The sequence below is a fragment of the Carassius carassius genome, chromosome 31 (assembly GCF_963082965.1).
Source record: "Carassius carassius chromosome 31, fCarCar2.1, whole genome shotgun sequence".
Classification (NCBI taxonomy): Eukaryota; Metazoa; Chordata; class Actinopteri; order Cypriniformes; family Cyprinidae; genus Carassius; species Carassius carassius.
Window position 1 is genome coordinate 12172980 of NC_081785.1, and position 18899 is coordinate 12191878.

Here is an 18899-nt window from a genome sequence, read left to right on the forward strand (position 1 = left end):
CACTTCTTGAGGGACTACTTCTCTAAAAGGCACTAGTTTCTTTCGTCGGAATATTACTTTTTTTTGCATCAAGTCCTCAATCTTTGTTGACGCCAGGGAGATTTCGGCTCGGCATGTCACAGATTTTATGATTGGCCAGTTGAGACCTGCAATCCGCTCGTGACTGTAACAGCGTCTCTGATTGGTTACGTTAGACCTGCAATGCGTCAAGCCGTTGCTCTCAGTGTATCCCGGATCACGCAGCACTGGAACCGGCGGGCCAACAAGCCCTTCGGATATCTGGACGGGTCTGATTCAGTTTCGCTCCGGGACCAGATCTCATATTATAGCCTCACCGTGAGACACCTTCACATCCAGAAAGTTAAGGTTTAACTGAGTTTTATAGAAAGCAATGGTAAGCACTGAATACTGTGCTCTGTAAGTCTAAGTTTAATCAAGCGAATTGGACACAGTCGCAGATTTAAAAATAAAATAACACTTTAATCAGGGTCAAATGAGGGTCGCTGGAACATAAATAAATAAATATATCAAAGTGATGATGATGATGAATTAATCTCACTTGCTAGGACCAACTTTTTGTTAAATGTACGCAGTAATGTTTTGCTAAACAAGTAACGCTAACTTACTATTATTGATTAAGTTTGTTCTTAATCTACCGTACAATAAAATTGCTTAAAATATCTTATTCACCACGAACATTTTTTTCATTCACCATTTCCCCAACTATTTTCCCTCAGCGGTCCTAACGATACATGTTCATAAACTGGTCATTTTTTTGTGTGTCAAATACTTTGAATTACGATTCCTTCACGCAGTGAACCGAGTCAGTTCGAGAGTTGATCGAATCAACAGTCGAGCATCCGATTCGTGACGTGCTGGTTGATGATACCAGCTTTTGGTTTTGGATGATTTAATGGGGAAATGCTGCTTTACTATAACATCAGGAATATTACGTTACAATATAAAGTAAACGAACTGGGAAATATATTTATGACTTGACCTGTGTGATATTTTTATCAACACGCATAAGAGTTTGTTTAAACATGCTTAAACGTTTTTGGAGGTAGACGATTAACTTTGCTAATTTTGTTATTGTAAATTATATTTAGGTTCTAAATAACTATTTTTGTGTCATAATTATATCAGGACCATAGACTGTATAAAAACAGATCAGGACACAAATTAACTGCTGAATGATTTCTCGAACTGGCTCATAAGGACAAACTGTTCGAAAGAACCGATTTGCAGAAATGAGTCATTTCGTCACTGCTTGCTTTCTTTCCAGGTCGCAGGCGGATGACGTAAGCGGCGCGCGTCTGTTTTGAGCTGTGTGAAGTAACATGGCTCTTTTCCCGTCCTGCGCTGAACTGTCAAGCAATAACAGCTGTACTGGGGATAGAGGTAAGCTCTCTCTGACCTGCGTTCGGAGCTTCATACAGGATCAGGCCAGGTGCACTTGAAAAGGAAGCCTAACAATTGTGCTGATTATTATTATAACTGCTTCATGGTTTACTGTATCTGTGTGCAGCTGCATTACACGTTGGTTCACTAGTTTTTTGCTTTTTCTGAAAACAGTTTTGCCTGTGTATGAAAATTTTCTTTATGTCCATATGCAAACATTTGTGACATGTTACACTGGAAAGTTTAATTTTGTTTGTTCAAAGTGAGCAAAAGTTGGAGTGATGCTTATAAGCAGCGATGAATAATTAGCACATATTCTGCGATCTCAAATTATCTTGGATTTGGCTGCAGTTCATTGCAGTGTAATCAGTCAGCCGGTTGTTTGATTGGATCCCATCTTTGAGCACTTAATAAGGTAGATGAAGACACAGATCCCAACTAATCAATATAAAATAATTGGGAAAGGACCGTTCACACGTTGAGTAAAGTAGAAAAGAACAAACTGCTCTTGCATGCAGAAAACCTCTGCTGCCATGGGGGATTTGTGAAGAATATCGGCCAGGTCAGCAATGCGTCTGGCTCCTTCCCAGGCTGTCCACAGAGTAACAGCATCACGCTTCTGTCCTTCTCACTGCTTAAGGGATTCAACCCTCTTTAATGGACAGTTGTGTTTTTGTGTGCGAATCACATCAGTTGCACTCCTCTGAGGTTTTACTTCATTTAGACAGGCTGTCTGTCTTAACTGACTGATTTATCAGTTCTTAAGAGGCCAGCATAGCTTATTTGATTTGACTGAATGTTTCATCTCTCAGCTCCAGCAGATTTGGAATGGCTGAGTAATCAGAGCTTCAACAAAGAAGATGCTTTGAAGACTCACCAGCGGGCAACAGAGAGAGTGCAAGCAGAGGCAGAAGAACCAGCAGGCACAAGGTCATCTGATCCTTTAAAGCACAGTCTAGTTAATCACTCAATAAATTATCTTTATCACCTGTGGAACTTAATGCGTGTTTAAAAAACCTACCTAATAGGTTGCAAAAGGGGATCTGATTTCAAGCTAAATCTTGTGTGAATTTTTTTTAATATATATAAAATAAGATATGCATGGACCTCAACCAAAACTGAAGCAAATAAGTTAAATGTTTCATTGTCCTTCCAAAATTAAGTAACATTGAAATGTCATGTAAAAGTAAATTAATCATAAATGTGTCTTTTAAAGGCTATTTTAATAATCATAATTAAAAATAGAAGTACATTAATATAGGACTATTATGCATGTTCTAGACCAGGCTTAAAATGCAGTACCCAGTTTTATAAATATTTACACATATACATATTTATATACATTAAAGTATTAGCTTGACTGTAAAAGGTATACTTCTGCAGAGTGCTTGTTTATCAGAGGACACGGTGAACTTCCTTTTCTATGTCTGTGCAGAGAGCAGAAGCATAAAGAGAGAGAAGATAGCCATGGCAGATCGAAGAAGAGAAAGAAAGAAAAGAAGAAAAAGCACAAGAAGAAGAAGAGCAGAGATAACTCGGAGAGCAGTGGATCTGAATCAGACACAGTTTACCCCAGCGACCTGCTGAAAAAGGATGCTGACAGGTGATTTCATAGAAAAATCCCATGGTACATTGATCTACAGTCAGTCTCTGATCTTTGTACCCACTTACATCTATATCAGGCTTAAAAGGCTTCACGCATTTAATCTCTAATGTCCCTTTAGACAGTTCTCCCAAAAGTGAAAATTCTGTTATTATGTACTCATCCTCATGCTGTTTCAAACTGTATGACTCTCTTTCTTCCACTAAACATTTAAGTAGAAATTTAGCAGAATGATAACACAGTTATATTGTACACAACCAAAGCAGGATGTGTCTTTTTGTGGCATGTAATTTCAGTTTTTGAGTGAATTGTTTCATTTGGGGAAAAGCAAAAGATTTGCGAGTTCTTTGCATTGTTACTTGCATTGTTTAAGAACATTGAAATGAACAAAACATCAACCATGATTCTAGACTGTTTATTTAAGATATTATTAACCATGGATTTTTGGATAATGGTGTGGGTTGTTTTTTATGTCCTTGTCTTTCATCTTCTTGGCTGCAGAGAGGAAGCTCAAGTTCGGGTGAGCGAGACCTTTATGTGGCTGGATGACCTCCAGACCCCCTCTGACTCCCCCTTCTGTATTGACAGAAGAGCTGACCGTGCCAACTGGGAATATAAATCCCTTTATAGGGGAGACATAGCCAGGTAACTTTACTCACTATCTCTGTGTGTCTGTCTGTCTGTCAGTCTCACAGACAGATGCTCTCCTCTTTCATTTTTTCTGTTTGGCTCTGTGAAGGTCAGCCAGTCTCAGCAGTAGCAGCAGGTGCCAGACGCTCCATAATGCAGGAGAGCACGAGAGAGCTGCAGTGCATATTGTGCTTATGTGTCTCTTTTAGCTGCTTTTATAACCCCAGCTTCTGTTTGCAGAAACCGTTTGAAATCCACAGGAATTTTTTAGCATCCCAACTCCAGAAGTACTTTTTGTCTTCCCTTTGGCACACACAGGTTTAGTTTTTTTAATGTGCTTCTTTTTTAATCTACAATTGCAATTAATCCAATGATTAACATGCAGATTTGAATTTTTGTTTAGTAGATAATATTTGTGTACTTTTTACTCAGCCAAAAAAAAATAGAGACTAGTCGGTTGAACAATATTACTGCTGCTTGTTGACATTGGAAATACTTGTTTATGCTATAGAATGTCAAAAGATTCTATTTTTTTACTTAAAGGGGTCATATGATGCTTTTTTAAAGATCATTATTTGGTGTTTTGGTGTAACAGAATATGGTAACAGTCTTTAATGTAAAAAAAAAACACATTATTTTTCAAATATAGTAGATGAATGTAGGTCCTCTATGCCCCGCCTCTCTCAAACACGTTGTTTTCTACAAAGTCCATCCTTCTGACAAGCACAGTCTGCTCTGATTGGCCAACAGACCCAGTCCATTGCAATGCAGTGAATCCACTGCGATGTGTGTGTGTGTGTCTCTCTTTCTCTCTCTCTTTCTCTCTCTTTCTCTCTCTCTCTCTCTCTCTCTCTCTCTCACTCACAAAACATACTTCCAGTAGCTGATTCAGAAGCGCCGTAGCAAAATTTAGAATTACCTCCTCTCCTAGGTTCACAAAACGATAAAATGCGTTGCTGTTCTATTGTAAGTAATCTTAAAGATTCCTAAATGCATCTACTTTCAGAAGGCCAAATAAAGTGCTTTTGCTTTCACCTAGATACACACAGCATCTCCCTGACATGGCTGCTTCAACACTAACTGTGTTACTGAAACCACACCTGCTTTCTTTGCGTCAACATTTGGGTGGCATTACGCAAATATTTCCACACAGTGACATAGACATTTGGGGGCGTGTTTGAATAAGAAGTCTAGGGGGCGTGGCAGAGTCTTAACTTTGATAAATAATATCTCTTTGGATTTGAGACTCTAGTCTTTGCAACTTTACAGATCTTCTACAGAGCTTGTAACACTCCAAAGAGAAAGGAAAAATTTAAATCGCATCATATGATCCCTTTAATATTCTTACAAAAGTTATATTTAAAATACTGTAATGCTAATTTTACATTCAAAAAATCTGAAATGTCTACTCTGAAAATGAGCAAGGTGAGGGAGTATTTTTATCTACACAAATCTTTTAAGTTTTATTCTATGTTAAACTGGTATATTACAGTTGTTATATTACAAACGGGTATATTGCAGTATTACAGCTCGCTTAAAGGCTATTAAGCAGTATACAATTTTATAAAGAATTACGGGAAATACTATGAATGAAACTAACTTGACACTGACAATGACACTAGATTCTACCGTATATCAATACCCTAATGAATAGAATGCCCTTAAATAAAATATAGTTGCCAGTAAACATCAAGCTTCTGTACAGTACCTGTACAGATACTTTCCATACACGAGAAGTGTGTTTTTAGACACAGATGCTCAAATCTCCTGACATGAACGAACAGAACCTTGACAATCTGACTAATGTTAACAAATTTTTATTTGAGGGATTTTGTTTATAAAGGGCTACTGAGTTTGTACTTAATGGTCACTGCCTATTAAATATAACTATTTTAATAACTATTATTAAGTCTATGCTTAAGTTTAACGTATAATGATTCGATCGTATGTATATATAATATGACCTATTTTTCATCGGCATTCAATATGGGACTTGACTGTTTGATTCATAGATCAAGTGGGTGATTTCAAATTGATTGCTTATACAGAATTATTTATCTAGAATTAAGAATACAGTTTGAGTATATGGAGGGTGCTTACATGCATAACTAACACAAATTATGGTAATAACTTGACAACGTGTAAGGTTATGTAAATACCTTTTTTTAAATGGTTTAAATAAAACTATGTCAGGCAATAAGATTTTACCTGTTCCTCCAGTTTTGCTGTTTATATGTAAACACCTTTACTGGTAATCTGTTAATATGCATGTCTGTTAATATGCATGTTTTGATAGTTATCAGGTTGAATGCACTCACTTTTAAAATGTTTGCCTGAGAGTTTAGCTGTAATTCTAATTAAACACACCTGAACCAAAGTAATTCGGACTCATTTGAAACTTCCTGGCAAGTGTTTACAGTGTGTATGGAAAAGGATGTTCTTATGGTTCTTATGACTCATTTATTTTATGCAAAATTAAAGCCTAAAACTTAATTTGCTGCCTTGAAAGCACTGATGGTTTTTTTCTAAAACATTTAAATGATGTGATGTCAGCTTGCAGCTGTAGTTAAAGTTCTGTACCCCTGCTTTCCATAAGCGTCGTTCTGAGTCTTATTTACTCCAATGTTCTGGCACTGCAGGCTAAAGTGATGGCTTCTATCAGCTTTAAACTGGTGTCAGAGTTGCCATCTGTAAATTAAGAGGCCACAATCAATTCTCCGATTCTCTCTCACTGTCCCTCTCTCCTGACATCCCCCTCTGACACAGATGTCCCCATACAAACTATTCTAAAGCTGATTGGTATCATGCGTGAAGAGTGTGTACAGAGGTGCATCACAGCACTCTTTTCTTGAGAAGGGCAAGTGCTGCACAGAAGAGGATACAAATCCCTCATCTGCGATCCCTTTCCTTTACTTTCTCAAGTTATCCCATCCTGCCAACTGCTGTTTTACGTTGTCCTTCATCTGTCAGTAGGCCCAGATGGAATCTAAAAAGTTTTGTCATATTTTCTGCCCTGGGAAAAGCTCAGTGGTTCTTCCCAGATTCAATATGTTTTGTGACACTTCTGGTTTCAGGTATAAGAGGAAGGGAGGCTCATGCCTGGGGCTTGACTTCAGGATGCAGGCTGTGAACTGGAACGATGGAGGCCCAGAGAAGAAGCGAGTGGACAAGAAACCCGAGCGCTATTTCTGTCTTTCCACACGTCAGCTGCTCCGTTCAGATCCGTTGAGTCTGCCTGCTTTGCCTGTACTCTCTGAGGGCAGTGCTGTCAGCACTGAATCCTACATTAAGCTCTCAGCCTGCAGTGTAGAGCAGGGCTCTTCCACACAGGCACCCGTATCATGGGTAAATCCACTGGGCATCTATGACCGTGGAACCTCTCTATGGCTGGAGGGCAAGGGTCAACCAGAGGTCAAGGGAGATCAGCCGGATGTTGAGGCTCAAGGGAGCAGCAGCAGCTTCCTTCTGAGTGCACAGGTGGAAGAGTTTAACAGGAAGCTACGAGAGAATCCTACAGACACCCAGCTGTGGCTGGACTTTATACACTTCCAGGTAGGCCTCCTGAGAAGAAATGTGCCAGTTTCATTGTTTCCTTACCTAACTTTAATTTCTCTCTCTTTGTCTCTGATCAGGATGAACTGGCCTTTGGTTCTGGGTCATTCTCTGCTGCCAGTGACACTGACAATGAGGGTGACGTGAAGAAGATGTCTCTTCGTGCCGTGCTGGAGAAGAAGCTGTCCATTGTGGACAAGGCAGTGGAAAGTAACCCTGCCAGCGTGGACCTGAAACTGAAGAAACTCCACCTTTGCAAGGAACTATGGGAGCCTGCCACCCTGCAGAAAGAGTGGAAGAAACTAGTGTTCATCCATCCAAACAGCGCACCTTTATGGAGGAAATATCTTCTCTTCACACAGAGTCTTTTCAGCACTTTCTCAGTGTCAAAGGTCAACAGCGTGTTCGGAAAGTGTTTAAGCACGCTCAGTGCAGTCCAAGATGGCAGCATGGTATCTCACCCTCCACTTCCAGGCACCCAGGAAGACCTCTTAGGTATAGAATATTTTATACTTGTCAAATATAGATAGTCATATAGATACAGATAAACTTATCATGTTTTTAGCATCTTTTAGACTCTCCAGATACCTTGTCTCCAGGTTCTTGTTAATGTCTCCTAGTGTCCTCAGATAAATTTTGCATTGCCATCGTTTGAGTTTCACTTGTTTAGATGTGAATTTGCAGCCATGGGTTGTTTTGTCTCTCCCTCTCCTCATATTGCTGTGACAGGAGTTGGTGGAAACTGTAAACATGTTTTGATTACATGCGTAAAGTACATTTGTAGAGTTAAGCACCTCATGTAAAATTTGTGCAAGTGTATGTTTTGGAGTATGTTTTGGGCTGTCCACCCTTAGTGTGTGTCTGTGTGTGTGTGTTTGTGTGTGTGTGTGGCAGGGATCAGCTGACAGGGAACAGTAAAAGGTGATGATGTCGTGTTTTTGAAGTGGATTGGCATGTCGTTTGTCAGCTAGTTTAGAGGGTGTTTTGTGTGGGTCTGTTTAGAAAGAGACGGGCAGTGAGTGGGAACACAAACATAACTGTCCTGGGCTTCCCCGTCCTGGGATTTGCCGAAATGAACAGGCGTTAAAATCTAAAATGACATGATGTGTGTGTGTGTGGATGGATGATCAGATTTTAAGACAGGGCACACTCGCTGTTCTGTGCTGTCTATTACTGGCTTCTCAGTTATCCTAATTAAACAATTTCCTCCATAGATCGGGTGAGTGTGCAGCGTGTATCTGGAAAAGCACTCCCTGGGTCCACATTTTCTGAACTGAGCTGAAATTTACACTCATTCATACAATTAATTTTTACACAGATTGGGCCGAACTCATTATTAGGTCTATAGTGAAATGCACATAAATGTGTGACATTGTCATTTTGATGTGACGAGTCGATGTTAAATACAGGTGCATCTAAAAAAAATGAATATCATGGAAAATTTCTTTATTTTTTGTAATTTAATTCAAAAAAGCAAACTTTCTTATTCTAGATTCATTGAGTTTTTTGTTTTAATTCTGATGGTTATGACTTACATCTCAAAAAATTTGAATATTTTCTCAAAGATCAATCAAAAAAAGATTTACAAAACAGAAATGTTCAAGATCTCCAAAACAGGTTTAATTATGCACTCAGTACTTGGTTAGGGCTCCTTTTGCATGAGGTGTTATTGAAGCCCAGGTTTCTTTGATAGCGGCCTTCAGCTCCTCTGTATTGTTTGTCAGATGTTACTTCTCTTCCTCTTCACAATACCCCATAGATTCTCTGTTAGGTTCAGGTCAGGCATGTTGGCTGGCCAATCAAGCACAGTAATATCATGGTCATCAAACCACCTGGAAGTGGGTTTGGCAATGTGGGCAGATGCTAAAGTCCTGCTGCATCTCCACAAAGCTTGTCATCAGATGGAAGCATAAAGTGCTCCAAAATCTCCTGGTAGATGGCTGCATTGAGTTTGGACTTGATAAAACACTGTAGAGCAACACCAGCAGACGTCACGGCACCCAAATCATCTCTGACTTCAGAAACTTCACACTGAACTTTTGATTCCGTGCCTCTCCAGTCTTCCTTGATTTCCAAATGAAATGCTAAATTTACTTTAATCTGAAAAGAGGACTGTGGACCACTGAGCAACAGTCCAGTTCTTTTTCTCCTTACCCCAGGTGAGATGGTTCTGATGTTTTTTTTTCTGGTTCAGGAGTGGCTTGGTTCTAGGAATGTGACAGCTGTAGCCCTTTTCCTGAAGACGTCTAAGTTTGGTGACTCTTGATGTGCTTCACTTTTCCTGACAGGCTGTGGTCATTCCTGTTACTTGTGCAACTTTTTCTACAACACTTTTTCCTTCCAGTCAACTTTCTATGAATATATTCTGATACAGCACTCTGTGAACAGCCAGCCCTTTCAGGAATGACCTTGTGTGGCTTACCTTCCTTGTGGAGGGTGTTGATGCTTGACTTCTGGACAACTGTCAAGTCAGTAGTCTTTACCATAATTGTGGTTGCATGTTCTAAACTAGCCCAAGAGGTACCCAGTATTTATACTCAAAAGTTGTAACTATCAGTATTAAAACAAATAACCTCTTGAAATATTTCAGTTTGTGTGCAATGAATCAAGAATATAAGAAAGTAATTTTTTTTAATTAAAATACAAAAAATAAAGACCTTTTCCATGATACTCTAATTTTTTTAGATTCACCTGTACACATACAACTGTATGTGTTGAACGGGATATAGGTCATGTAGAACATATAAAGTCTTTTCATCTCTTACTAACCCACGTGTTGTTCTAAACCTGTTCTATGTTACTTGGGTTAAAAGACATACAGGTTTGGAGCAATGTGGGTGAGTAAAAGATAATTTTTGAGTAAATTATTCCTTGAATGGTTCTGTGACTCTGTGCTGCCCTCTTGTGTTCAGAGCTGGCAGTGCAGTATCAACTATGTATAGTTTTTAGGTAAAATTTCCATTTCATTCATATTTATTCTCATTACGCATGCACCCCCCACACACATATATATGATCATAATTCAAATTAAACTAAGTGTTCTCTCTTGTCTGCCAGATATCTTTCTACAACAGTGCCATTTCCTGCGGCAGGCGGGTCATACAGAGAAAGCTGTGTGTCTCTTCCAAGCCCTTCTGGACTTCACTTTCTTCAAGCCAGACAGTGTGAAGGACCTGCCCACTAGACAACAGGTACACACACAAACAGAAGAACATTAAAACCCTTCTGTAAAAGTTATAATTCTTTCCCTTTGAAGCAACACCATAAAACTTCTGATGAATGTCTTTGGCATTCTGTTCCATTCCATTCTGCCCAACTTGGGTCAAATTGACCTAAAACCTGCCTATTTATATCATGCTTCTTTAAGACAGCATAATTATCTAAAGATGTGTTTGCATGTTCATAAGAAACTGTGGTTGCTCTACCCTCTGTTTCGGTCACAGAATTTGCTGATGTGGCATATTTGTATGCACTGTTGCTTTTTAAAACCAACTTTTTCTTCAACAGCAGAAATATCTGCCCTTTCAACAACCGCATACATGTTCTGCTGAGCAAAGATCTAAAGAGTCCTAGAGAGTCAAAATGCTCCCTGTCCTATGCTTTTATGAACTTGATATGATCAGAAACTGATTGTTAGTTAATATTAAAATATTGCATTTAAATTTCTATAGCAAATACCGATTTTTGTATGTATGGTTAACTTATAAAGAAATGATAAAAATTCAATTAAAACATTTAAAACATGTTTAAAATTATTATCCAGTAATCAGGGTTAGTTCACCCAAAAAATGAAAATTATGTCATTAATAACTTACCCTCATGTCGTTCCAAACCCATAAGACCTCAGTTTATCTTTGGAACACAGTTTAAGATATTTTAGATTTAGTCCGAGAGCTCTCAGTCCCTCCATTGAAGCTGTGTGTACGGACTACTGTCCATGTCCAGAAAGGTAAGAAAAACATCATCAAAGTAGTCCATGTGACATCAGAGGGTCAGTTAGAATTTGTTGAAGCATCGAAAATACATTTTGGTCCAAAAATAGCAAAAACTATGACTTTATTCAGCATTGTCTTCTCTTCCGTGTCTGTTGTGAGAGAGTTCAAAACAAAGCAGTTTGTGATATCCGGTTTGCGAACTAATCATTAGATGTAACCGGATCTTTTTGAACCAGTTCACCAAATTGAACTGAATCATTTTAAATGGTTCGCATCTCTGATACGCATTAATCCACAAATGACTTAAGCTGTTAACTTTTTTTTAATGTGGCTGACACTCCCTCTGAGTTCAAACAAACCAATATCCCGGAGTAATTCATTTACTCAAACAGTACACTGACTGAACTGCTGTGAAGAGAGAACTGAAGACGAACACCGAGCCGAGCCAGATAATGAACAAAAGATACATGGAATACTAGGCCTACAAACAGTTAGACCAACCCTCCATTACAATACTACAGTATATTTGTACAGTGATGTACTGAAACATATATTTACTTACAGTATACTGTGGTACAGTATATAGTATGTCATACAGTAATTGCTGTCAACATTTACATACTGTACTATAATGTCAAAAAAAGGTAATTACCTGTTCTCTTCTCTAAATCTTCGGATTATGGTGGACACAGTGAATCTACTGATGTTTGGTTGTACCCTTTGTCCAGCCTCCCTCATGCTCATTCCATGGACAAGAACATGGTCAATAACAGTAGCTCTGATTTCATCAGATATAACTGTTCTTTGTCTTCGCTGACCACCTCGACCTCCTCTCACACAAACTCTTACTCTCAGATTTCTATCCATTGTAGGGCCTCACAAACCAGTGCTCTTTGAACTGGCTTACTGTATATGTTCCCTCACATCATTAGCCACAAGTGTGATCAATTTTGAGTTGTTGTGTTCAGGTGGTGACATCTGTGCTTTAATTGTGTTTGACTTTTGTCACCTGTGCTCACCATTATGCAGCACGGGTGCATCACAATGAAATGTGTTGGCAAGTTGTGTCTTAACAGGTGAAAAGTGCTTATGGTTTTGCCAAAAGAGTGATTGATTCAATCAGTGGGTTCAGGCAACTGAGCATTTGGTTCAGACAATAGGGTTTAGTGTTTTAGCAATTGAGAAAAACTAATGACATAATTTTCCTTTTTGAGTGCACTAACACTTTAACACACACAAGGAGTTAGCTTCCAATAGTCAGAAGCTTCCAATACAGAAAGTACAAAAGTGCAGACTTGCATATAATTCAAGGAAATAAAAACACTAATCATAAAGAGAATAGACAATTTTATAAATAACAATATAGAGAAAAAGAAAAAATGTCAGTTGTATTTTCATGATATTTATTATCTTTGTGTGTCCAGGTGGATTTTTTTGAGCCTTTTTGGGACAGTGGAGAGCCCAGGGTCGGGGAACGGGGGGCTCGGGGATGGAAGGCTTGGATGCTTCAGCAGGAGAGAGGAGGATGGGTGAATCCATCTGAGCCAGGTGTTCAAACCAAACACACACACACACACAGATAGATATAGATCATTGCCAATGCACTATAGCATAGCTAGTGGTTCAGCATTTGGTGCAAAGGTATTTCTGACTATTTAACACGGATATGGGTAATAGGGAATGCTTGTGACTTCATGTGATAAAGATAAATCAAGGAGTCGACCAACACAGTTTTGAATGCTGAATTCCAAAACATCAAAGCCTTATCACTCACAAATCAGTCTTTTTTTATAGATTCCGAGAGCTAATATTACAGTGAACTCTTTGGCCCGCAGATGATGATGATGAAGAAGAGCAGGACGACTCTGAGATCAAAGACAAGACCTGGCCTAAGTGGAAGATCTGGTTGGATGTGGAGCCGTCCCGAGAGGCAAACCACTGGTTGCCATGGAGACCAGATAAAACCAAGGGCCAATCAGAGGAGGACTGTGAGGACCCCGACAGGCAGGTGCGATGTTTGACAAACTGATGAGTAGGCCCAACTTAAATATTTATTTTTGTTCAAAATGAATTTTAACATGCAAAGCTACACTGTGTGTTTATAGTTTAAAGCATAGTCAAATTAGCTAATATTTGTAGGATGTTATCAATGTTCCGTTTGTGCTTAAAGGGGACATAACACACACAGTTTCTGCCAATCTCATGTTAATCTTGAGTACCTATAGAAGAGTATTGCATCCTTCATATCTCAGAATCTTTAGTTTTATCAGATTTGTTAAAGGCAGATACAGTTTTACGCTTCTCTCTGAAAACAGTCGAGCTCCTGGAGGCTTGCTGTGGGCGGAGCTAAAGAGTCACAAGCCCACAAAGCTATTAGGTGCGCTCGACTTGAAGCAGCACTGGTACAGATCCATCAGTGTATGACATCGAAGTACATGAGAGCTACGGCTCTGCATGCTTTTGAATTGGTACTTTGATGTCAAACAACGATCGATCTGTGCAGTGCCGCTTCAAGTCATACACACCTTAGCACAGCAATCATCTGCTAGCTGTGATATGGACATAAACAGGAACAAAACCTTTATTGACTTAAATTTTATTTAATTTGTTTATAAAACATTCTTCACCGAAATGCCGGGAACAAAGTAAATAGGTCAGAGGGCATGGAATAGCATTAGACCTCTCCTTGAAATCTCTTTCTGTCTTCATGCAGGTCTTGTTTGATGATATTGGCCCATCTCTGATTCGTGTGGACAGACCAGATCTTCAGCTACAGTTGATCCTGTCATTCCTGCAGTTCCTAGGTCTGCCTGGACCTTCAGGGAAGTTCTCTACAACATCTTCCTCAAACATTCTACTGGACGATCTAACCTTCCTTGAGGAGGGCCCAGACCCGGAGCGACCGCTGACCTCTTACGACCTCCCAATGGCTGGGATCTGTGCAGTGGGTCACATGACATTTCTGAGGGACTGCAGGAGGCAGGCAGGGCTGTGTAAGGCAGGGGAGGAGTTTCTCCAGAACGTTCTACAGCAAACTCTCCTACTCATCTCCGCACAGGATCAAGCTGCTGTTATGCTCTGCTGGCTGCAGTATGAGAAACTAAAGGTGTGTGTGTGTGTGTGTGTGAGCATATAAATATAAATTTCTTGAGAACTGAACCGGTCATATTTCATGCAAAAAAAAAAGCAGTACTTTGTGACATTATTTTAATAATAATATTGCAAATATTTATATGATAATTAATAAGATCCCACCAACAGTAATATTAAATACAAAATAAATGATATATTATGTAAAATGATGTAACTATATTATATAACTATTTATATAATATGAATTATATGAATATTATATGACATTTCTTTAAAGTTATTGTGAGAGCAACCATTTTTTGTGATTATTTACTTCCGTGTTTGTGTTAGTCTGCGACCAGCTCCTTTGCTTTTCTATTGTAGGTGCTGAGATGTTTACGAAGTGGAAATAAAAGGCGACTGAAGTCTCAGGGGAAGCGTAGTAAACGGCTAGCGAAGCGACTGCTAAAAGAGCCAGATAACAGAGGCAGTCTGGCACTTTGGAGAGAGTATGCCCATCTGGAGTGGCTTTTGGGTAATCTGGAAGAAGCACGGAAAGTATTTGACACTGCCTTAGGCATGGGCGTGACTAGAGGTCTTAATGATCCTGTTCTCTGTAATCTCTGTTTTCTCTATGCCCAGTTAGAGGTAGAGCAGGCCTTAAACAGTGGGACAGTCCCCACGTCCAAAGCTGTCTACATTCTCACTAAATTAGCTGAGGGTGCTGCCTACATACCTTTCTCTGGCCAAATCAACCCAGTGACCATCCTGAAGGCCAGAAAGGCCTATGAACAGGCCCTGTTGAGCTTTTCACCTGAGCAGAGCACAGGCACCAATGCTAGAGCTCCAAAGAAACTCCACAGAATGTCCAGCCTAGTTGGATGTTTTGGGCTTTTTCAGTACCTCACGGTTGGGATAGATGCAGCTGATGCTTTGTACAATCAGGCCATCCAAAACCTGATTTCCTGGAACTTGAATTCAGAAGTGACAGACGGATCTCTGAGGAGACCCAAGGTCTTTTCAGATTGGGAGTCTGTTGCTGTCCAGCATGTAGCACTGCTGCGCCACCACGCCAACACCAATGTATTTCCTCTCTCCCGGCTTAGACTGGCACTTACAGATGCCCTCTCCTTACTGCCCTCCAGCGCCTCATTATGGCAACTCTACCTTCAAACAGAAAACCGCTATCACAGCGCAGGCCGTGCCCGCAGGTTTTTCCACAGTGTGGCAAAGAAAACTGACAGTGTTGTGCCGTATCTCTTTGCCATTACTGCAGAGCAACGACTCAAACAGATGCTGGACTCTATTCAGAGGTGAGGAACAAAATGTGTTACTAGTCTTTTAAAATTTAAAATTACTGGTCTTTTATTTTCTTTATTCTTTTTCTTTATGCTCTCTTTTTTGTTTGTTGGTTCCTTTTCATTTTTTTCCCCTTGTCATTTCATTTACTTTCTATGACAGTGTTTTGCTGCCACATATTATTTTTTAAATCTAAGATTACTAGATTAAAGTTGGAATATTATGATAAAGTCAAAATTACAAGATTTAAGTTGTAGCAATTATGAGATTCAAGTTTTATATGGTGGCCTGGCATCTGATTTGAATATATGTGGGATTATTAGCAGAAAACATACTATTGTGTCATATACTCTCAGGCACAGTATGCTTGGAAATAATATTTCACGTCTTCAAATGCATTCATTATTTGTAGTCTCAGCTTTCAAATTCTGTCAGTTTTATAGCAATTTACAAACAACATATCTTACAGTAATGTGTTTTTTTATGCTCAGTATGTATATCAATCATTTTTTTAGTTACAAAGAGGCATTCGTTTCATTAAATTATACTCTCAAAATATTAGAACTTTAATCTCGTAATTGCTATGACTTAATTCTCGTAAATTTGATTTTATTCTCAAAATATTTTGACTTTATTCTTGTAATTTTGACTTTACAAACACTTCTGGCAAAGCTCAGTCTAACACATCTCATACCCGTTGTGTCAAAATACATTACAAAATGTGACACAAATGTGCTGCATTCTCAGCGTTGCAGTAAAGGTCACTATAGAAGCATTTTATTCTCTTACATTCAGTGATCTCATTCAGGTCACCTGACAGCCATGCTGAAAGAACAGTTGGTTGAGGTTTTTGCAAAGCCAATTAATTTAAGTTAACACTAATCTGGTTTAGTAGCAATGATCGGGTTTAGTAACTGATGTAATCTTTGTCCTAAGGTCTCATATTCCTGGAGAAGCCCTGCCTACCCTGCCAAATAATGGTCTTAGCAACCGTATCCGTTGTCTGTTTGAAAATGCTACGGCAACAGAACATGGGGCCCATTGTCCTTTGCTGTGGAGGATGTATCTGAACTTCATGGTAAAGTTGTAAACACATTACAGTTTAGAAATGGCTACAGGTACAGAGTGGGAGCTGATTCCTTGTGTGTTTTCTTCAGGTATGTGATGGGAATACAGAGAGGGGCAGTGGAATCTTCTACAAGGCCCTGCAGGCAGTGCCCTGGGTAAAGGTAAGGTTTACTATACTTACACAAGGTAATGAGAAGCACGTTACTGTGAAAATGTTTGCACACTTAACACTTCAATTTCAGAGTCTAAAAAAGTGTTACAATTTGTGCGTGTGTGTGTGTATCCACAGGGCTTGTACATGGACGCAGTGCAGCTGTTTCCTGAACGTGTGCAAGAGTTTTTAGACCTTATGACTGAGAAGGAGTTGCGTCTGAGAGTGCCCATGGAGGAGGTGGACATCTTGCTGGAGGACTAGCCATCAAAACCCTTCCTATAACACACTAAAACTCTATAACCGCTGCCCGACAACCAACAGAAACGAGCAAAAGATTTATTTTTATGCATTGTTTAATGTATTTTTCCATGATTTGGAGAATAAATGATACAATGAGTGTTAAGTCTTTTTTTAATATAATGTTTGTAAGAATTTATCATGGTTTGTTTGTTGTACGTTTCAGTTAGCTGAGTGACCTGGATGGTTTGAAAATGAGATACAAGTTTAAAGCCAGCTACAATCAGCTATATTTTTTTTTTTGGCCAGCAGAGGGAAATCATTACCTTCTCTCAATTCTCTTGATGTTGTCCTGGTTTGACCCACTAATTTACATTAGGATTATCTTCAAATACCAAGAGGTTGTTGCAGTGCTGTAATTGATCTTTAGAGTCTGCAGCTTTAGTCTTTTCATCTCCCCAATGCTGAATTTTATGCTCAACTGAGCTGCAGGAGGAGCTGGATTTGAACCTGAAATGGACGTCCATTAAACTGATACAAAATTATTGCTAAGAAAAAGATGCTTGAGTTTTAATGCCTTTTGCATACACTTCTTCATCCAAATTGTCCAAATGTATTCATTTTGCTAGTGTGAGTTTGTCGTAATGACAGGAGTGATTTGTTTGGACCTTTATTACTGTAATGTTTGGGGTTGCCATGTGTCTCAAAAAGGAACTGTGGCCATAATAAATTATGAAATGTTACCCAGCATCATCTCTGGGGTGGGTACAGCTAAACTAGTTTCTCCACAGTTCATTCTTTTCATTATACTGTGAAAGGTCACAAGGAGCTGACTAAAGAGCTCTGAACACTGCACATCATAACTCTTATCTAAACAAAAGATCCAAAGAACCATCATCTGATAGCTCTCTTCAAGCTTTTTATTCCTTACCATATTATGTATAAAAAGTGATAGATTTGGAGTAACTTAATGTGAATTTTCATGATCATCAGTTTGAGCACCAGTGTATACCCTCATAATATTAGATAATGAATATACTGCTTATTTAAATGCGATTGTATTGCTATGTATTAGTAGATTCTGGTTTTTTTTTCCAAGATCGTCTTTCATATCATCTGCCATTGTATTTAAGGTGTGGTAATTTCCTGTGGCGATTTCTTCAATGAAACACTTCAACTGAACAGTTTAGTCTGTACGGTAGTTACAAAGTGTGGCAGCAAGAACCTGACAACATTTCATGTCATTTTGAGGGTGTTTTACACAAGCATTATCCACTGCACTGCTTTTCTTGGACATATTTCAGGAAGACATTTACAACCCGAATTCCGGAAAAGTTGGGACGTTTTTTAAATTTTAATAAAATGAAAACTAAAAGACTTTCAAATCACATGAGCCAATATTTTATTCACAATAGAACATAGATAACATAGCAAATGTTTAAACTGAGAAAATTTAAAATTTTATGAACAAAATGAGCTCATTTCAATTTTGATTTCTGCTACAGGTCTCAAAATAGTTGGGACGGGGCATGTTTACCATGGTGTAGCATCTCCTTTTCTTTTCAAAACAGTTTGAAGACGTCTGGGCATTGAGGCTATGAGTTGCTGGAGTTTTGCTGTTGGAATTTGGTCCCATTCTTGCCTTATATAGATTTCCAGCTGCTGAAGAGTTCCTGGTCGTCTTTGACGTATTTTTCGTTTAATGATGCGCCAAATGTTCTCTATAGGTGAAATATCTGGACTGCAGGCAGGCCAGGTTAGCACCCGGACTCTTCTACGACGAAGCCATGCTGTTGTTATAGCTGCAGTATGTGGTTTTGCATTGTCCTGCTGAAATAAACAAGGCCTTCCCTGAAATAGACGTTGTTTGGAGGGAAGCATATGTTGCTCTAAAACCTTTATATACCTTTCAGCATTCACAGAGCCCTCCAAAACATGCAAGCTGTCC

General features: G+C 39.0%; 1 protein-coding gene across 1 annotated transcript; it reads left to right on the forward strand.

Annotated features, from left to right (window-relative positions):
• The first annotated feature begins 243 nt into the window (after positions 1 to 243).
• Positions 244 to 17509, forward strand: nrde2 (NRDE-2, necessary for RNA interference, domain containing). The gene is made up of 15 exons (XM_059518978.1): positions 244 to 394; positions 1286 to 1401; positions 2214 to 2331; positions 2837 to 3004; positions 3506 to 3649; positions 6709 to 7186; positions 7267 to 7681; positions 10244 to 10377; positions 12546 to 12669; positions 12957 to 13129; positions 13835 to 14227; positions 14578 to 15506; positions 16429 to 16570; positions 16650 to 16721; positions 16850 to 17509. Exons 2-15 carry the CDS (start codon positions 1341 to 1343, stop codon positions 16973 to 16975), a joined length of 3477 nt encoding a protein of 1158 aa, XP_059374961.1. The 5' UTR covers positions 244 to 394; positions 1286 to 1340; the 3' UTR covers positions 16976 to 17509.
• Positions 17510 to 18899: the final 1390 nt, after the last annotated feature.